Source organism: Chiloscyllium plagiosum, chromosome 29 (genome assembly GCF_004010195.1).
Source record: "Chiloscyllium plagiosum isolate BGI_BamShark_2017 chromosome 29, ASM401019v2, whole genome shotgun sequence".
NCBI classification, from domain to species: Eukaryota; Metazoa; Chordata; class Chondrichthyes; order Orectolobiformes; family Hemiscylliidae; genus Chiloscyllium; species Chiloscyllium plagiosum.
The window spans coordinates 47,968,258-47,988,356 of record NC_057738.1 but is presented as its reverse complement, the minus strand read 5'-3'; the positions used below and the strand labels follow the sequence as shown (position 1 = coordinate 47,988,356).

The 20,099-nt window shown below is 39.7% G+C and overlaps 1 protein-coding gene across 2 annotated transcripts in view; it reads right to left on the bottom strand.

Moving 5' to 3' along the window:
• Positions 1-2,469: 2,469 nt before the first annotated feature.
• The window catches only part of LOC122564566 (importin subunit alpha-7), an 86,993-nt gene continuing 69,363 nt past the window's right edge, over positions 2,470-20,099 (bottom strand). For both annotated transcript variants that reach the window (XM_043719656.1, XM_043719655.1), the window contains 2 exons: positions 8,360-8,538; positions 2,470-8,264 (listed from right to left, as the gene is read on the bottom strand). In XM_043719656.1, coding sequence (XP_043575591.1) covers positions 8,077-8,264; positions 8,360-8,538 — 367 coding nt within the window. In that variant the 3' untranslated portion in view covers positions 2,470-8,076. The remainder of the gene's footprint in view (positions 8,265-8,359; positions 8,539-20,099) is intronic.

The window sequence follows — 20,099 nt, the reverse complement described above, 5'->3', positions numbered from 1 at the left end:
CCCCAATTGATCTTTTCCACTTCCTGCCTAATTCTATTCTAATTAGCCTTTGGGGAATTTAGTACTTTCACAAGAGGACCAGTCTTAACCACTTGCATAACCATCTTAAAACTTATGGAATTATGATCACGTTTCCAAGATGCTTCCCCACTGAAAATACAATCACCTGGCCAGGTGCATTCCCAAATTACAAAGTCTCATATGGCTCTTTCCTTATCTACACATTGTTTGAAGAAACTGTCCTAGGTGCACTTAACAAATTCTGCCCCATTTAAACTCCAGAATGAAGCGAGTCCCAGTCAGTATTGAAGAATTTAAATTCACCAAGTACATCCACCTTTGACAAGAGTCCACAAGAAACACTGATAAAGCTAAAAAGCTCTTGGGATCAGAGGTACCATGGCAAGTGGATCCAAAACTGGCTTAGTTACAGGAGACAGAGGGCCGTGGTAGAATGCTGTTCATGAGACTGTAGGCTGGTGCTTTGGGGCATACCATGAGAATCAGTGTTGGGTCACTTATCATTTGTGATAAACAAAAAAAATTGATTTGGAAAAGAATGATAAGGATGCTTGCTGATGATATGAAGATTAGATTGTTCATTGACAGTGATAAAGAAACTCCAAGCTACAGGAAGATATGGATGGATTACTCAGATGGGCAGATTGAATTTAATCCTGATATATCTGAGATGATGCACTTTGGAATAAGATCAGCATGTCCTGAAAGAATGGTAGAACACTAGGACGCTCAGACGAATACAGAAGTTAAAAATATGCAGGATGCTTTAAAGGAGGTTGTTAAGGCAACATATGGGGCACTAGCCTTCATCAGTCATGGTACTAGATGATGAGTGGTGAGGTTGTTGGAAATGTACAAGATTTTTTCTATATCATAGCTGGAGTACAGTATGCATTTCTGGTCACCACATTATAGGAAGAATGTGATTGCACTGGAAGGGATGCACAGGAGATCCACCAAGATGTTGCCTGGGATAGAATGCTTTAGCTGTGAAGACACTGGATAAGCCCTTTGTTTTCTTTACTGCAGAAAAGGCTGAAGGGGACCTGATTAAGGTGTATAAGATTGATGGTCCTGGACAGGATTTATGGAAAGCAGCTATTCTACTTAATTGAAAGGTCAATATCAAGGAGTAATTTTAAGATGAAATGTTTAGAGGGTTTGGGAAGGTGGTGGGAATCTGGAATACACTGCCTGGGAATGTAGTTGAGGTAACAAATTTTAACATTTTAAGAATTAATTGAATGAGAACTTTAAAAATGTCATAACACACAAGTCTGTAGACCAAGTGCTGAAAAATGAGACTAGTGTAAAGCAGTTTTGTCAATGCACACTTGATAGGCCAAAGGCTTCATTAATGTCAATGAACAAACTAATCTTCATGTCATCATTAATTCTATGATACTTTGGGGAATGGATGCACTGACAGTAGCTTTCCGGAGTTTGTAGATTCTGGAAAAGACCTGGAGAATTGGAAAACTGCCAACCTAACACCTTTATTTAGAAAGGGGACAAAGAACAGGCAATTATAAGCCAGTTAGCTGAACGTCTGTTGTTGAGAAAACATTAGCCTATTAAATAAGAAGTAATAACAGAGCATTTAGAAATATATAATATGGTCAAATACAGTCAGCATGGCTTCATTAAGGATAAATAATTTCTCACAAATCTACAAAAATTTATTGAAGGTTTCAGGCAGGTTAAAGGAAAAAAATTGAATATAATATATTTGGATTTTCAGAAAGCATTGATAAAATATCACACATTAGTCTACTTAAGAGCCAGGTGTTGGTAGTAGTATATCAGCATGGATAGAGGATTAGCTAACTGATAGAAGACAGTGAGTTGGATGAGGGGGCATTTTCAGGGATGACACCTGTAACTAGTGTCACATAGATCAGTGCTGGGCCTCAATTATTTACAATATATTAATGGCATGGATGGGGAAAGTGTATCTTCTATAGCCTAGTTTGTGGATGACAAAAACAGGTGGGAAGGCACATGGTGAAAATGACACAAAGTCTGCAGTGGAATATGGACAGGTTAAGCAAATGTTCCTAACATGGGGAAATGTACTATTATGAACTTTGGCAGTCAGAATGCAGGAGCAGAATGAACTGCAGAAGGCTACCGAACAGGAAGTTTAAACTCTTGTCCATGAATCACAAAAAAACTTGCATCCAAGTTCAGTTGGTAAAATGGAAGGCAAATGGATTGTTGGACTTTATTTCAAAGGGAATGGAGTACACAAGTAGTAAGATATTGCTAAAAATATACAAGGCAATAGTCAGATCACAATTGGAACACTGGTAGTTTGGAATCCTTATCTAAGAAAAGATATGCTGTCATTACAGGCAGTTCAAAGAAAGTTCATTAGGTTTTGTAAAAAATGCTTGTTACATAAAATTTTGAATTTCTTAATGCTCTCAGTAAGTAACACACAAAATGTAGATTTGCAACAAGATTTATTTCATACTTGTACATTTCCAGTGTTTTAAACAAAGGAACAGCACTTGTAATTACTTTTGTGTTATGTGCCATGTTCTGTTTGTGCTGTCTGTTTCCGTCATCTTACACATTCATACAGTTATCTGTCAACTCCATTAGTTGTCATAAAACATTAAGGGTAGTAACACACACTCCCAAAATTAAAAGGGAAAAAATGATTTATGTAAGCTTTAAGGAACAGCAATTTGAACAGATACATCAAATTTGCAAACATCGTAGAAGAGCAAGTAAAAAAATCTATAGTATAACATATCACATATGAAAATAAATAGAATGCATTTTTGGTTATGCAATTTTTTTAGCTATATCTTCAAGAAAAAATCTTGTAAAATTTTAATCCTCCTACATTTGTTTGCAAAATAACAAATGAAACCTGGGGCCGAGGGCATCCATAGCTGGATTGTCAAGCTAGTGGTCAATTATTATCTATATTCTGACCCCCTTCACCGCCTTCCCCACCTATTTAATGGATCAGTGCATGTAATATTAATTATTGCCACTGTTAACATGACTTAAATAATGCAATTGTGGCAGATAAGGAAGGGTGAAAAATAAAGAGCAGCATGTTTGCACAAATCCACAAAAAATGTGCACATTCAAGTAAAATAAAATTATTTCAGACCAAGAAGATTAACACAAATCTTCACGAACTCATGGTCAGGCTGGCACTTAAGTGAGTAAAGAACAGGAGCGCATTGCAATTTTGCTTTCTTGTTCCATAGAAAGTCTGATGTTGAAACTTTGAAGAAGGCTACAAATGAAGTAAAGGAAGCAAAAAAAAACTTCTGTAAAATAAATGTCAAAATTACAAGTTTAAAAATACAGAAGTCTCATAAGGTGTAGCAGCTTTATTACGCTTTGCTTTTAACTTGTTAATTACTGGCATGTTCTAAGCCTACAGCAGTGTTATTCCCAGCAATTTCCAATAACAATATTTTAAATTAACAGCTCCAATTAATACAAATTCAAATATTCACCCAGCCCAATTGCACGTTTTCAGTATTAGACATCAAATATCAGTAAAAAAAAACTGTTCAAAAATCCTCTAGACAAAAAGCTGTATGAGGCATTTAGAAATACGTAAAGATGGGGGAACCTTGGTGAGAAGGCCTCCAGCAAAATGATTTGCATAGTTGGCAAATGGAAGTGCTCTACATATTGACAGCAATATACCAATAGCACGAAATTACATTAGGACTAATTTATTGATTTGTGTGGAATTTATGCACCACATTCCTTTAGGAAAATTATCTGCAGTATGTCTAAGGATTATAGGAAAATCTAAACTATCAAATGATTTACAACTGCCACAAACATAGTGTTAAGTGAACAGCACAGAAACAACCTTCCTCCAATGTTTTCTCTTCACCGTGCTCATTGGAAGCAAAAAACTGTAGTATATTTCAAAAGGTAAATGAATTATACTCTAGGCCTTCTTCAATTTCACTGGTTCAAACATAGTCAAGATATCAGATACATCTGCAAATAATTTGCCAGCAAAGGTATGTTCAGCATTACAAAGTTAATCCTCTCTCAGTACTGGTGAAATTGCTTACTATTGAAATTGAAGACTAAAGTGCATTGCATAGTTAAAAGCTATTTATTCCCTTCAACAGAGTTTATTAAAATTCCAAATATAGCTCAATGTTTTACTTGTTGGGATAACTTCATCTTTTATAATGATGCATGAGAAAAGCTGTTCAGGCAAATCCTCATTGCTGGTTACATACTCTCTTCCTACAACAAATTTTAAGCAGCTACAACAACATTCTGGGAAGAGAATTTAATACCAAATTATCAAGGAACCAGTCTGCTTTTAGTTTATGTCAGTTAAAGGATTAGAAGTATTAACTACTGGCCTAGCCAGCCATTCTTAAAAAGGCTTTCAAGACTTTGGAAAAAATAATTCTCCCCATCCTATCCTCCAAAAGAGCTAGCTGCTTAACTTGCCAAAAATTTAGTCTTGCTTCCAGCACAACATTCTACTTTAAAGAAGGTGCTTGGATGAGAGGAATGTTATACAATTGTTTTTATCTAATGAGGACAGAGATCTTCTAAAGTTTAACAGTGGTGAAATATATTTCTGCTCAGATCATAGCACATCATTTCACAGAGCCTTAGAAATGTTTTGTGGAATTCCAGTGGTACAACAGAATAGGAAAGGTTTGTTCATTTAGGTTTTGTAAACAGAAATGTTACATTAATATCCAAGGAATTTTTTTAAAAATTAAATATTCATGTGGATTTTTTTTCCCTTCCCCAAACTTTCATTGCTCTACCACAACCTCTGTCAGCAAGAGTCAGGGAGTAAGATCATCACAATATTTCATTCTAGTTGAAGATACAAAATGCACTTTTGATAATTTTAACTAACAGGAGAGCAAAACACAAATGTTTCATCATGCCTGGATGCAAAACGAACTTCAACTTAAAGAAATATTGCAAAGCATGCAGGAACCTGAAAACTAAGCAAAATGACATATACCTTTTTAACAAACATTTTTCAAGATGTACAATTAAGTTATTGCAAAACTACTGTAAGAAAAGTATGCAAACATTGTATATGATATTGGAAACCAAAAATTTGCTCATTTCTAGTAGTAATTATATTACAAAAATTTTAGAGTAAGTGAATATAGCTTTAGAAAGTCTGGTTTGGAGGTCATTCCTACTTTTGGACTAAGTATACAGCAGAAAGACAGAACTTAGTCTTCCTTCAAGCAATGGCAAGTGTATAATTCAAACTCTGCATCACATCACACATCTTCAGTCAGTCAGCATCACACTGGTCTGTTAGAGACATACAAAAATAAAACCAAGCTGAACTGGAGCTGGCTAGATTATAAATAAAGTTAGGACTATCTCAATAAGATCCTTTTGGGGTGTTATGTGAATAATACATATTTTTTCCACTTGCAGTATCCATTGCTCTAATCTTTTAGGTTACTTAACTCTCCACCTTTTCCCCCAAATAAAGTAATTACTATATGCAGTTCATTCTATAAATTCCACCACCCAACCCAAATACCAGTGCCCAACTCTCTCAAAATTGAATTTATGCACTTGAAACAAGAAGCTCCCTAATCTCTGTACATTAAATTATTGTAATTATCGGTTGATCTCATTTTAATGAATTGGCAAGAATAATTCAGTGCATTCACTTTTATAACAAAGATACTAATTGCAACAAAACTAATAGCAAAGTTAGGTTATAAAGATCCCAAATTCAGAGTGAGGAGAATAATAATCACTGAATGGTCTTATTCAGTTCACAGTGGTTCTACTTCACAGATCTATAATGTCTGTCCTATGATCTTTCTATCAATCCCAAAGCAAGGCTAATTGCAGAAGTGGAGAAAAATAGCTTCTTTTTCAATGTTTAATAGGATTGAATAATTAATTATCACAGTTTGTCTAATTAATGCAGTCTCTTTGCTCATAGAATATAACCCAACTTTTTATAAAGTTCTGTATACCAGAATTCATTATGGACGTCATTTCCTTGAAAATTGTAGACATAAAAGTACGTAGAACAGTATGCTGGTATGTATGTGATAATATGTGCAAGTAATGACAAACTGTTCCCTTGCCAAATCATGAGGTTATCAATAGTATTTTAAAAGTGCTCATAGCAAAAATTGTTTCCTTTTCCTTAATAAAGTTGACTTGGATCTGCAAACTTGCTTCAAGTTTGTTCAGTTTTCTTTATTATTTCTCTATAGCAAGCTTGCTTCCTCTATCCTTAGTGCATTTTACATCCTAAAGGGTGAAGCAATGCAATTCTATTCTCCAAGTCATTTTGCAACCAAATGCAATTTCAATAAATGCCTCAATTCTCATTTTAGAGTTTAGTACTTCTATCTATTACCAATTACAAATTGATTCAAAACAATGGAAACTAAATCAAACTGGTTTGGTTTACAGTGACAGCCAGCACCCTAACCAAACACTGTGCAGAAATTATTTCTTGTTGTTTCAGCAAGGAGGTAAATGTAAATATTAGTGAGATTCTGAATCAAATTCGATTGCCCAGTTAAACTGTTTACAAGTTGGGAGCAATTACAGCCAACTGAATTGGTTTCAGTAGCAGATTTTCTGGAAACAAACATGGAGTTTAGATGTGCAAGAAGCAGTTGCTGATGAAACTTGAATAAGTTTACAGATAGAGAATCACTGTCCAATTATGCTATAAAACTTGGCAGCTCGGCAACTATAGTTTTCAATGGTTTTACTCCAGCTGCTTGGTAAGGGACAAATACATTTAATATTTAAAATAACATGTGAAATAAGTAATGACTGACATTTATAGATTTGCATTGTACAGCATTCCAATTTACAGATTAAATATTCTCAAATTTGTAGACAGATCAAGTCTGTTTTTTTAATATTAATACATGATCAATAGCTGCTGTGAGAAACACCTGGGAAGGCCAGATACTTGAATTTTCATTAACACAGCACACAGCTTATAACTTCTCCCCATATTCTGTATCAGCTCGCATCAAGTCTTCTAAGTTTCCCAAACTATTACCAAAAATTACAATTTCCCCTTCCTTTTTAGAGGAAAATATAGAAATCAAATCTGAATATTTAAATTAAGCCATAATCAAACAAAATTGACTGCTTTTCAACATTTAACAGTTCTACTAGTAGCAAATATACATTTAAAATCTTCAAATAAGGATTGTGCCAATTCTGAATGCTCCCTGGCTTTCAAAATACAACACTCTGAAATTCCTAATTAGAACGTTGGCTCTACTCTTGATTGACATTAATTGCAACCAAGCAAATAATTAGAACTGCAAATTTACTGAATTCAGAATTAGCACATAACTCAGCTTGCTCATTATAAGACCTGCTGAAACTTTTAGGACTAAATCTCTGAAAAGATACATTTTTCTATATATTCACTGAAATATTTTAAGCATTCTCACTCCACCCACCCCATAACTCAATAAATCCAGAATCAAATCCACCCAAAAGACAATTGTTTCCAATATTTATACATTTGACCATTAATTGTTCAAATTGCTGAATAAAATAGTAGTCATTCATAAACGGCAACATGCCCCGAGGGCTGTCTCAATTATCTACACAAGCAATCTTTTTATGGATTTAGTTACATCAATTGACTGCTAACTCAAACTTCCCACTGCAAAATTTGTCACTTCTGTGGAAAAAACAATTTGCAAGCATTACATGGATATTTCAAACTATCAGAATTAAATTTAACGTATACGGAATTTTCTCTAGCTTTATTTCTGGGAGAACTGCCTTTTACAGGTGCACCACAGCACACAAATTGAAAAATATTGAGTTCCGGTGTAATAGCAAACAAACATAAAGGGAAAGTGCAACAGTTAGTCCACAACTCTACCACTCAAACTTAAATAGAGAGCAAAACTTCTTGTACCAAAACTATTTTTTCCTTTCGGGGGAAAATGTTTGAAAACAATAAAGTTTCCTGTCACTCTTTTTCAACTGGAGGTGTGTTTGGGATGGGGCAGTGGGGTTGGGCATGTAGTTGTTTGTTAATTCTTGCAGACTTTACAATTGGAAACCCTCCATTGGGGCTTCCTGTTGCTGAAAGAGGAATTGCTGGGCAGTTTCATCGACTTGTGGAGCAATATTACTGTCCTCTTCCTCCACCCCAAAGTAATGCTCAATGAGATCAAAGGCCTTCTGATAGATTTCTTGATTCTCATGGCTCTGCAAAAATTCAATTTTATCGAGACCTGTGATGAAGGGACAGCACTAATTAATTTAAGACATTTTATAAATATCAATAAAATTTATGAAAAAAATATACAATTTTTATCACTTCTCCTACCATAAGCTTCTTCAATAAGACTACAGTATGGATTAATTCCACTTCCATTCTGTTTAGCCTCCTGCTCTCCAAGTCTCAAGATGTTTTCCAGCCCACTTAGGGCAACTTGAACTATTTTTGAGTCCATCACAGTCAGTAGATCACATAATGGCTTAATACAACCCAGGTTTACAAGATACCTTTAAAACAAAAGAAGAAAACTTCCTAAAATGTGCAAAGTTCTTCTACAGAATAATAATATAAAATTTCTACAGTGATGGATCATATATTAGCATCTCCAGAATTGTATTCAAACCATACAAATTATCCAAAGGAAGTCTGGGTCAGATGATGTCTCATTTTGTTGAAGTTAATCAAGCAATTATTAAGTTTAAACAGTTCTATTTTAGATTATTAATTCCAATATGTTAATTGCAGAAAAAAATCAATATAATTCATGTTCAATCTGGGTATGTTTTGCTCTAAACGGCTGAACTACAGCAGACCCTTGTTCATCCTTTAACAGGAATTCTTACAACAAGTTATCCTCTCTTTCTAATGTAGAAAGATAGAAAATAGGAGCAGACGTAGGCCATTTCGCCTTTCAAACCTGCTCTGCCATTCATTATGATTGTGATTGATCAACCAACTCAATAGCCTGTTCCTGCTTTTCCCCCATATCCTTTGATCCCTTTAGCCTCAAGTGATATATCCAATTCCTTTGAAACCATACAACTGCTTCCTGTGTTGGTAAACTCCATGGGTTCACCACTCTCTGGATGAAGAAATTTCTCCTTACCTCAGTCCTTAATGGTTTACTCCATAATCTAGGAATATGACACCTGGTTTTGGACTCACCCACCAAGATGAACACCCTTCCTACATCTAACCTGTCATATCCTGTTAGAATTTAATAGTTTCTACGTTATCACCTCCACACCCTATTCTTTTCAATTCTAGTAACTATAATCCGAATCAATTCAACATTCCAGCAATAGTACTGAAAGACTTGAGTTCCAGAACTTGCTGCTGCCCTAGCCAAGCTCTTCCAGTACAGTTACAACACTGGTATCCATCCATCAAAGAAGAAAGTTGCCCAGGTAAGTCTTGTATGCAAAATGCCAGTCAAATCTAACCTAGCCAATTAGCCCCATCTATCTACTCTCGATCATCAGTAAAGTGATGGAAGGTGTCATTAGCCGTGCTTTTAAGCAGCACCTGCTCAGCGATGCCCAGTTTAGGTTTCACCAAGGCCTATTGCAGCTCCTGACCTCATTATAGCTTTGGTTCAAACACGGATGAAAAAGCTGAATTCCAAAGGTGAGGTGAGAGTGACAGCCCTTGACATCAAGGCCCGCATTTGACTGAGTGTGGCATCAAGGAACCCTAACAAAACTGAATCAATAGGAATCAAGGGGAAACTCTTCACTGGTTGGAGTTCTACCTGGCACATATGAAGATAGTTGTGTTGATGGAAGGTCAGTCATTTCAGCTTTAGGACATTTCTGCAGGAATTCCTCAAGGTCTTTTAAAAAAAATTAGCATATTTTTCTATTCAGAGATATTATTAGACACCTCTGGAGTAGAAGGGCTTGAACACAGGCCTCCTGTGCAAGAGGGTAGGGACACCACCACTGTGCCACAAGTGGTCCCTAGGAGTTCCTCAGGGTAGTTTCCTAGGCCCAATCATCATCAGCTGCTTCATCAATGACCTTCCATTCATCTTAAGGCCAGAAATGAAGGACGTTCAGCACCATTTGCGAATCCTCAGGTTACTGAACCAGTCCATATTCAAATGCAACAAGATCTGGACAATATCCAGGCTTGTGCTAACAAGTGGCAAATGAGATTTGTGCCAACAACAATCAAGAAGCTTGACACCATCGGGTACAAAGTAGCCTGCATGATCAGGACCACATCCACAAGCATCCACTTCCTCCACCACCAAAACTCAGTACACATTGCTATTATCTACAAACATCAATGCAAAAATTCAAAGATCCTCAGATAGCACCTTTCTAAACCTATGGCCACTTCCATCTAGAAGGTCAAGGGTAGCAGACACATGGGAACACCACCTCCTGCAACTTCCCCACCAAGCCAGTCACCATTCTGACTTGGAAATATATTCCTTCACTATTGCTGGGTCAAAATCCTGGAATTCCCTCCCCAGTGGCATTGTCATCTCTGACCAGCTTGAAAGGATATTGGAGTGCGGGGGGGGGCGAGGATCCAGTTGTTGTGGTCCATGTCGGGACAAACAACATAGACAAGACTAGGAAAGACCTGAAAATGTGTTGCTGGAAAACTGCAGCAGGTCAAGCAGCATCCAAGGAGCAGGGGAATCGATGTTTCGGGCATGAGCCCTTCTTCATTCCTGAAGTAGGGCTCATGCCCGAAACGTCGGTTCTCCTGCTCCTTGGATGCTGCCTGGCCTTCTGCGCTTTTCCAGCAACACATTTTCAGCTCTGATCTCCAGCATCTGCAGTCCTCACTTTCTCCTAGAAGACTAGGAAAGAGGACCTGTTCAGGAATTATCAGCAGCTGGGAACAAAATTGAAGAACAGGCCCGCAAGCTTCATAATCTCCAGATTACTGCTCAAGCCATGTGCAAATTAGCATAGGGACACAAGAATAAGGGAAGTAAATGTGGTTAAAAGAGTGGTACGGGAAAGAGAGACTCCTTTTAATGGGGCACTGGCATCAGTGTTGGAACAACCTCCACGTGAACCAAGCTAGGGTCAGAGTTTTAGCGCAATGAGTAAATATAATGGTCAGGCGACTGACTGTGTGGAGTTTGCACATTCTCCCCGTGTCTGCGTGGGTTTCCTCCAGGTGCTCCGGTTTCCTCCCACAATCCAAAAATGTGCGGGTCAGGTGAATTGGCCATGCTAAATTGCCCGCAGTGTTAGGTGAAGGGGTAAATGTAGGGGTATGGGTGGGTTGCGCTTCGGCGGGTCGGTGTCGACTTGTTGGGCCGAAGGGCCTGTTTCCACACTGTAAGTAATCTAATCTAAAATAAAGGACAGAGTGTTTGGAAAGGTTAGGAATCAAACTTCAAACTCACTGGATAAATGAATAACAATGAAAAGAGGGACAGTCAATATCTGAATGTACACAGTATAAGGAATAAGGTAAATGAGCTGGAGGCAAATTGAAATTGGCAGGTGTGATGTGGTGGGCATTATGAAAATGTGGCTGCAAGAGGATCAGGACTGGGAGCTAAATATCAAAGGATATATTTCCTTTTGAAAAGACAGGTCGGTGGGCGGGGGGGGGGGGGGGGGTGTTGCATTGTTAGTAAATGAAATTAAATTAAATTAATAACAATAAACAAAATAGGGTCAGATGACGTAGAATCTGTGTAGGTAGAGTTGAGGAACCGCAAAAGGTAAAAGAACCATAATGGGAGCTATCTACAGGCCTCCAAACAGTAGCTGGGATTGGGGTACAAGATACACTAAGAGATACAAAAGGCTTGCAAGAAAGGCAAGGTTATTGTCTTCATGAGGGATTTCAATATGTAGGTTGGCAGGGACTCGCAAGAAAAGGAATTTGTGGAATGTCTATGAGATGGCCTTTTGCAGCAGATTGTGCTGAAGCCCACTATGGAAGAGGCAATTTTGGACTTAGTGTTGTGCAATGAGGCAGAGGCAGTGGCCGTAATATGATAGAATTTATTCTGCAATTTGAGAGGGAGAAGGTGGAATCAGATGTAACTGTATTACAGTTGAACAATGGCAACTACAGAGGCATGAGGGAGGAGCTAGCCAAAATTCTCTGGGTGAGGAGCACAGCAGGAAAGACAGTGGAACAGCAGTGGCAGGAGTTTCTGGGAGTAGCTTGGAAGACACAGCAAAATTCATCCTGAGGAGAAAGGGAGAATGAGGTAACCATGGCTGACCATGGAAGTCAGAGACAGCATAAAAGCAAAAGAGAAAAGCAGTAATGCAAAGGTTAGAACAAAACAGTCTTACCACAAATTCAACCCAAACTTTGGGTCAGATATGTTGATGACACCTTTGTAATCATTAAAAACACAGAAATAGAGAAAACACACCGGATCATCAACGTCACACTAACAGGAATCCGATTCACTAGAGAAGAAGAAAAGGATAACCAACTCCCATTCCTAGACGTGAGGGTACAGAGAATACCGAACGGAGAATTCACTACAAAGATATACAGGAAAGCCACACACACAGACCAAGTCCTGAACTATGAAAGCAACCACCCTAACACACATAAATGAAGTTGCATCAAGACAATATTCAAAAGGGCCACAACACACTGCAGCACACCAGAACTGCAAAAAGAGGAAGAGGAACACCTGTACAAGGTATTCGCCAAAAACGGATACCCACGCAATTTCATCAACAGATGCCTAAGGGAAAGACAACGGAACGAGGAAATGCCGCAACCCAAAGGACTAGCTACGCTACCATACATCAGGAGCATTTCAGAACTGACAGCCAGACTACTGCGACCACTAGGACTTATATCAGCACACAAACCAACAGCCACCCTCAGACAACAACTCACCAGAACGAAGGACCCGATACCCAGCATGAGCAAAACTAATGTAGTGTTCAAAATCCCATGCAAGGACTGCACAAAACACTATGTAGGACAAACAGGAAGGCAGCTAACGATCCGCATCCATGAACATCAACTAGTCATGAAACGCCACGAACAGCTATCCTTAGTAGCCACACACGCAGACGACAAGCAACATGAATTCGACTGGGACAACACTACCATTATAGGGCAAGCCAAACAAAGAACAGCCAGGGAATTCCTAGAAGTATGACACTCATCCACAAACTCCATCAACAAACACATAGACCTGGACCCAATATACCGGCCACTACAGGGACAGCTGAAACTGACAACCGGAAGCGGCAGGGACAGGCCACTCTAAATGCCGGAGGAAACACCACAGAAGCACTTCACAGGAGGCTCCCAAGCACTGAGGATGTCACCTGGACAGGGAACGAAACGTTTGCAACAAAAATTTCCAGCTCGGCGAACAGAACCACAACAACGAGCACCCGAGCTACAAATCTTCACCCAAACTTTGAAAAGTGAAAACATATAATGTGGCAAAGGGCAGTGGAAGCCAGAGGATTGGGAAGCCTTCAAAGACCAATAGAGGACAACGAAGCAAGAAATGAGGAGGTAAAACATAGAACATTGCAGAGCAGTGCAGGCCCTACGGTCCTCGATATTGCACTGACTTGTGAAACTAATCTAAAGCTCATCTAACCGACACTATTCCATTTTCATCCATATGTTTATCTAATGACCATTTAAATACACTTAATGTTGGGAAGTCCACTACTGTTGCAGGCAGGGCATTCCATGCTCTTACTACTCTGAGTAAAGAACTTACCTGACATCTGTCCTATATCTATCACCCTTCAATTTAAAGCTATTTCCTCTCATGTTAGCCATCACCATCTGAGGAAAAAGCTCTTACTGTCCACCCTATCTAATCCTCTGATTATCTTGTATGCCTTTATTAAATCACCTTTTAACCTTCTTCTCTTTAATGAAAACGGCCTCAAGTCCCTCAGCCTTTCCTCATAAGACCTTTCCTCATAAGACCTTCCCTCCATACCAGGCAACATCCTGGAAAATCTCCTCTGAACCCTTTCCAATGCTTCCATATCCTTCCTACAATGCGATAACCAGAACTGTATGTAATACTCCAAGTGCGGCCCCCGCACCAGAGTTTTGTATAGCTGCAACCATAGGTCCGAAACTCAATCCCTCTATCAATAAAAGCGAACACACCGTACGCCTACTTAACAACCCTATCAACCTGGTGGCAACTTTCAAGGATCTATGCATGTGGACACCGAGATCTCTCTGCTCATCCACACTACCAAGAATCTTAGCATTAGCCCAGTACTCTGTGTTCCTGTAACTCCTTCCAAAGTGAATCATCTCAGACTTTTCCACATTAAACTCCATTTGCCACCTCTCAGCCCAGCTCTGTAGCTTACCCATGTCCCTCTGTAGCCTGCAGCATCCTTCTGCATTATCCACAACTCCGACTTTAGTGTCATCTGCAAATTTACTAATCCATCCTTCTACACTCTCATCCAGGTCAGTTATAAAAATGACCAACAGCAGTGGCCCCAAAACAGAGCCCTGCGGTTCACCACTAGAAACTGAACTCCAGGATGAACATTTCCCATCAACACCACCCTGTGTCTTCTTTTAGCTAGCCAATTTTTGATCCAAACTGCTAAGTCACCCTCAATCCCATGTCTCTCTATTTTCTGTAATAGCCTACTGTGGGGAACCTTATCAAACGCCTTATTGAAATCCATATACACCACATCAACTGCTTTACCCTCATCCACCTGTTTGGTCATGTTCTCAAAGAACTCAGTAAAGTTTGTGAGGCACGACCTACTCTTCACAAAACCATACTGACTAATCAAATTATTGTTCTCTAGATGATTATAAATCCTATCTGTTATAATCCTTTCCAAAACTTTGCCCACAACAGAAGTAAGGTTCACTGGTCTATAATTACCAGGATTGTCTGGACTCCCCTTCTTGAACAGGGGGGCATCTGCTTTTCCTCCAGTCTTCTGGCACTATTCCTGTAGACAATGACTACATAAAGATCAAAGTCAAAGGCTTTGCAATCTCCTCCCTAGCTTCCCAGAGAATCCTAGGTTAAGCCCCATCTGACCCAGGGGACTTATCTATTTTCACACTTTCCAGAATTGCTAACAGCTCCTCCTTATGAGCTTCAATTCCATCTAGTCAAATAGCCTCAGTATTCTCTTTGACAACATTGTCTTTTTCCTGAGTGAATGCTGACGAAAAAATATTCTTTTGGCGCTTTCCCTATCTCCTCGGACTCCATACATAACTTCCCACTACTATCCTTGATTGGCCCTAATCTTTCTCTAGTCATTCTTTTATTCCTGACATACCTATAGAAAGCTTTGAGGTTTTCCTTGATTCTAACTGCCAAACATTTCTCATGTCCCCACCTAGCTCTTCTTAGCTCTCTCTTTAGCTCCTTCTTGGCTAATTTGTAACTCTCAAGCCCTAACTGAGCCTTCACATCTCATCCTAACGTAGTTAAAAATCACACAACACCAGGTTATAGTCCAACAGGTTTAATTGGAAGCACACTAGCTTTCGGAGCGTCGCTCCGAAAGCTAGTGTGCTTCCAATTAAACCTGTTGGACTATAACCTGGTGTTGTGTAATTTTTAACTTTGTACACCCCAGTCCAACACCGGCATCTCTGAATCGTCCTAACATAAGCCTTCTTCTTCCTCTTGACAAGAGATTCAACTTTTTTAGTAAACCATGGCTTCCTCATTTGACCACTTCCTCCCTGCCTGACAGGTACATGCTGATTAAGGACATGCAGTAGTTGTTCCCTTGAAAAACTCCACATTTCAATTGTGCCCATCCCCTGCAGTTTTCCTTCCCCATCCTATGCATCCTAAATCTTGCCTAATCGCATCATAATTGCCTTTCTCCCAGCTATAACTCTTGCCCTCCAGTATGTACCTATCCCTTTCCATTGTTAAAGTAAACGTAACAGAATTGTGGTTATTATCACCAAAGTGCTCAACTACCTCCAAATCTAACACCTGGTCTGGTTCATTAGCCAGTACCAAATCCAATGCGGACTCTACACACTGTGTCACGAAACTCTCCTGCACAAACTGGACTAAAACTGACCCATGTAAAGTACTTGATGTATAGCGCTTACAGTCAATATTTGGAAAGTTAAAGCCCCCATAACAACTATCCTTTAACTTTCACTCCTATCCAAAATCATCCTTGCAATTCTTTCCTCTGCATCTCTGGAGCTATTCAGAGGCCTATAGAACACTCCCAACAGGGTGACCTCTTCCTTTCCTGTTTCTAACCTCAGCTCATTCTACCTCTGTAGATGAGTTCTTAAACGTCCTTTTACCACCATAATACCATCCTTGACTATAATGCCACACCTCCCCCTCTTTTACCACATTTCCTATTCTTACTGAAACATCTAAACTCCAGAATCTGCAACAACCATTCCTGTCCCTGCTCTATCCATGTCTCCAAAATGGCCATAACATCAAAGTCCCAGGTACCAACCCGCAAGTTCACCCACCATATTCCAGATATTCCTGGTGTTGAAGTAGACACACTTCAAACCACCTTTTTGCCTACTGGTACACTCTTGCGATCTTGAAACCTTATTCCTGACCTCACTACTCTCAACCTCCTGTACTGGAGCCACAGTTTATGTTCCCATCCCCCTGCTGAATGAGCTCAAACCCTTCCAAACAACATTAACAAATATCACCCCCCAGGATATTGGTACCCCTCTGGTTCAAGTTTAGAACATCCTGTTTGTTGAGGTCCCACCTACCCCAGAATGAGCCCCAATTATCCAGGCATGTGAATCTCTCTCTCCCACTTGCACCATCCCTGTAGCGACCTGTTTAACTGCTCTCTCTTTCCCTATTCCTCGCCTAGCTAGCATGTAGCAAGGGTAACAAACCAGAGATAACACCTCTGTTTGTTCTAGTTCTAAGCTTCCACCCTAGCTCCCTGAATTTCTGCCTTACATCCGCATCCCTTTTTCTACCTATGTCAATGGTGCCTATATGGACCACGACTTTGAGCTGCTGCCCCTCCCCCTTAACGATTCCAAAAACACGATCCGAGACATCATGGACCCTAGCACCTGGGAGGCAACACACCAACTGCGAGTCTCTCTAGTTTCCACAGAATCTTGTATCTGGCCCCCTAATTATGAGTCCCCAATTAATAATGCTCTCTTCCTCTCCCCCCGCTTCCCTTCTGAACAACAGGAACAGACTACGTGCCAGAGACCTGTACCCCATAGTTTATCCCTGGTAAGTTGTCCCCCCAAACAGTATCCAAAATGGTATACTTGTTATACAGGTGAAGATTAAATAGGAGGGTAAGCTAGCTAGTAATATTACCTAGCTAGTAATATTAGGATGATTCCATGAGTTTCTTTGGATATATAAAGGGCAAAAGAGAGGCAAAAGTAGACATTGAGCTGCTGGAAAATGATGCTGGAGAACTGGTAATGGGAACAAAGAAATGGCTGAGAAACTGAATGAGTACTTTGCGTCAGTCTTCACAATGGAAGACATGAGTAATATTCCAAACATTCAAGAGAGTTGGGGGGCAGAACACAGTATGGCAGCCATCAACAAGGAAAAGACGCTTGAAAAACCAAAAGGTCTGTAAAGTGGACACATCACCTGGACCAGATGGGCTACATTCTCGAGTTCTGAAGGAGAGAGGTGAAGAGATGGTGAAACCTTTAGTAGTGATCTTTCTGGTATCACTGGAGTCAGGGAGGGTCCCAGAGGACTGGAAAGTACAAATGTAACCCCCCCCCCACCCCCATTTAAGAAGGAAGGAAGGCAAAATGACAGAAAATTATCGGCTAATTAGTCTGTCCTCACTCGTTGGTAAGGTTTCAGAATCCATTGTGAAGGATGAGACTTCTGAATACTTGGAAATGCATGGTAAAACAGGGCAAAGTCAGCATGGTTTCAAGGGGAGATCCTGAATGACAAATCTGTTAGAATTCTTTGAGGAGGTAAAAAGCAGGTTAGACCAAGGAAACTCAATGGATATTATCTATCTGGACTTCCAGAAGGCCTTTGATAAGATACCACACAGGAGGCGGCTGAGTAAGATAATATCCATGGTGTTAGAGGCAAGGCATTAGCATGGATAGAAGATTGGCTGTCTGGCTGAAGGCAGAGAGTGGGGATGAAAGGGTCTTTCTCAGAATGGCAGCCGGTGACTTAGTAGTGCTCCACAAGGTTCAGTGTTGGGATCACAACTTTTCACTTTATATCTTAATGCTCTGGATGAAGGAATTGAAGGCATTCTGGCTAAGTTTGCAGATGATACAAAGATTAGTGGAGGGGCAGGCAGCATTGAGGAGGTTAGGAGGCTGCAGAAAGATTTAGACAGGTTAGGAGAGTGGGCTAAGAAGTGGCAGATGAAATATAATGTGGGAGTGTGTGAGGTCATGCACTTTGGTGGAAAGAATAAAGACAAGGACTATTTTCTAAATGGTGAGAAATTTCAGAAATCTGGAATACAAAGGCACTTAGGAGTCCTAGTCCAGGTTTTCTTAAGGTAAACTTGCAGGTTGAGTCAGTAATTAGGAAGGCTAGGGAGGTGGTGTTGGAGCCTTTGGCTTTGATCTTTGGGTTGTCATTGTCTACAGGTTTAGTACCACAGGACTGGAGGATTATAAATGTTGTGTCCTTGTTTAAGAAGGGCAGTAGAGATGACACAGGTAATTATAGACCAGTGAGCCTTACATCTATTGGAGAAAATGTTTTGAAAAGGATTATAACAAATAGCATTTATAATCTAGCAAGCAATAATTTGATTGCAGATAGTCAAGATGGTTTTGTCAAGGGCAGGTCAAGCCTCGCAAACCTCATTGAGTTTTTTGAGAAGCTGACCAAACAGGTGGATGAGGGTAGGGTAGTTGACGTGGTGTAATAACAAGGGATAAGTCGGAAACAGAAAATGTATTAGCAAAAATTAATACAAAGAGATTTAAGACCATAGTGTGAGTTGTGTATAGGCACTTCAGTGGCAGCTGAATAGTGGGCTGTTTGATTGCCTTTGCTATGGGCTTCCCTAACCTCTGCGGAGTATCTAGAAAGTCAGATTTTAACTTTTATATAAATTGAGACATGCAAATTGCTTAATGCTTAATCAGATGGTGATGGTGGAGCATTGTTTTTTGAACTGGAGGCCTGTTACCAGCAGTGTTCCACAGGGACTGGTGCTAGGTCCATTTTTGTTCGTCATTTATATAAATTATTTAGACGAGAATGTAGAAGACATGGTTAGTTAGTTTGTGAATGACATCAAAATTGGTGTTATAGTGGACAGTGATGACGGTTATCTAAAGAGATCTTGATCAATTAAATCAATGGGCTTGAAGAGTGGCAGATGGGAGCTAAATTTGGATTAGTGTGAGGTTTTGTATTTTGGTAAAACAAACAAGGTTGGGATTTAGTTAATTAAAAGTAGGGTCTTGGATAGTGTTGTAGAACAGAGATGCCTAGGGGTTCAGGCATATAATTCTTTGAAGTTTGTGTCACATATAATAGGGTGGTTTAGAAGGCGTTTAGCTTGCTTGCCTTCATTGCTCAGACCTTTGAATATAAGAGCTGGAAAGTCATGTTGAGGTTGTACAAGATGTTGGTGAGGCTGGTTCTGGAGTACTGTGTCCAGCTCTGGTTGTCCCTGTTGTATGAAGGATATTATTAAAGCTGGAGACAGTTCAGAAGAGATTTGCCAGGATGTTGCTTGGAATGGAGGGTTTGAATTATAAGGGGAGGCAGGATAGACTGAGGCTTTTCTCACTGCAGCATAAGAAGTTGAGGGATAAAAACATGAATAAGAAATATTTGGAGGGATACAGGCCAAATGCAGGCAGGTGGAACTAGCTTAGTTTGGGATTATGGTTGGTCTGGATTGGCTTGGTCTGAAGGGTCGTTTTCTATGCTGTATGACCCTAAGTCTCCAGGGTTAGATGAAATATACCGCAGGTTGTAGAAGGGGCATGGGAAGAAATAGCAGGGGCACTTGCAAAACCGTTCAATTCCTCTCTTGCCACACGAGAGGTGTGAAAGGACTAGAGGACAACCAATATGGAACCCAATTACGAGATGCATAGATAGAGTTGACTGTCAGAATCTCTAACCCCGGAG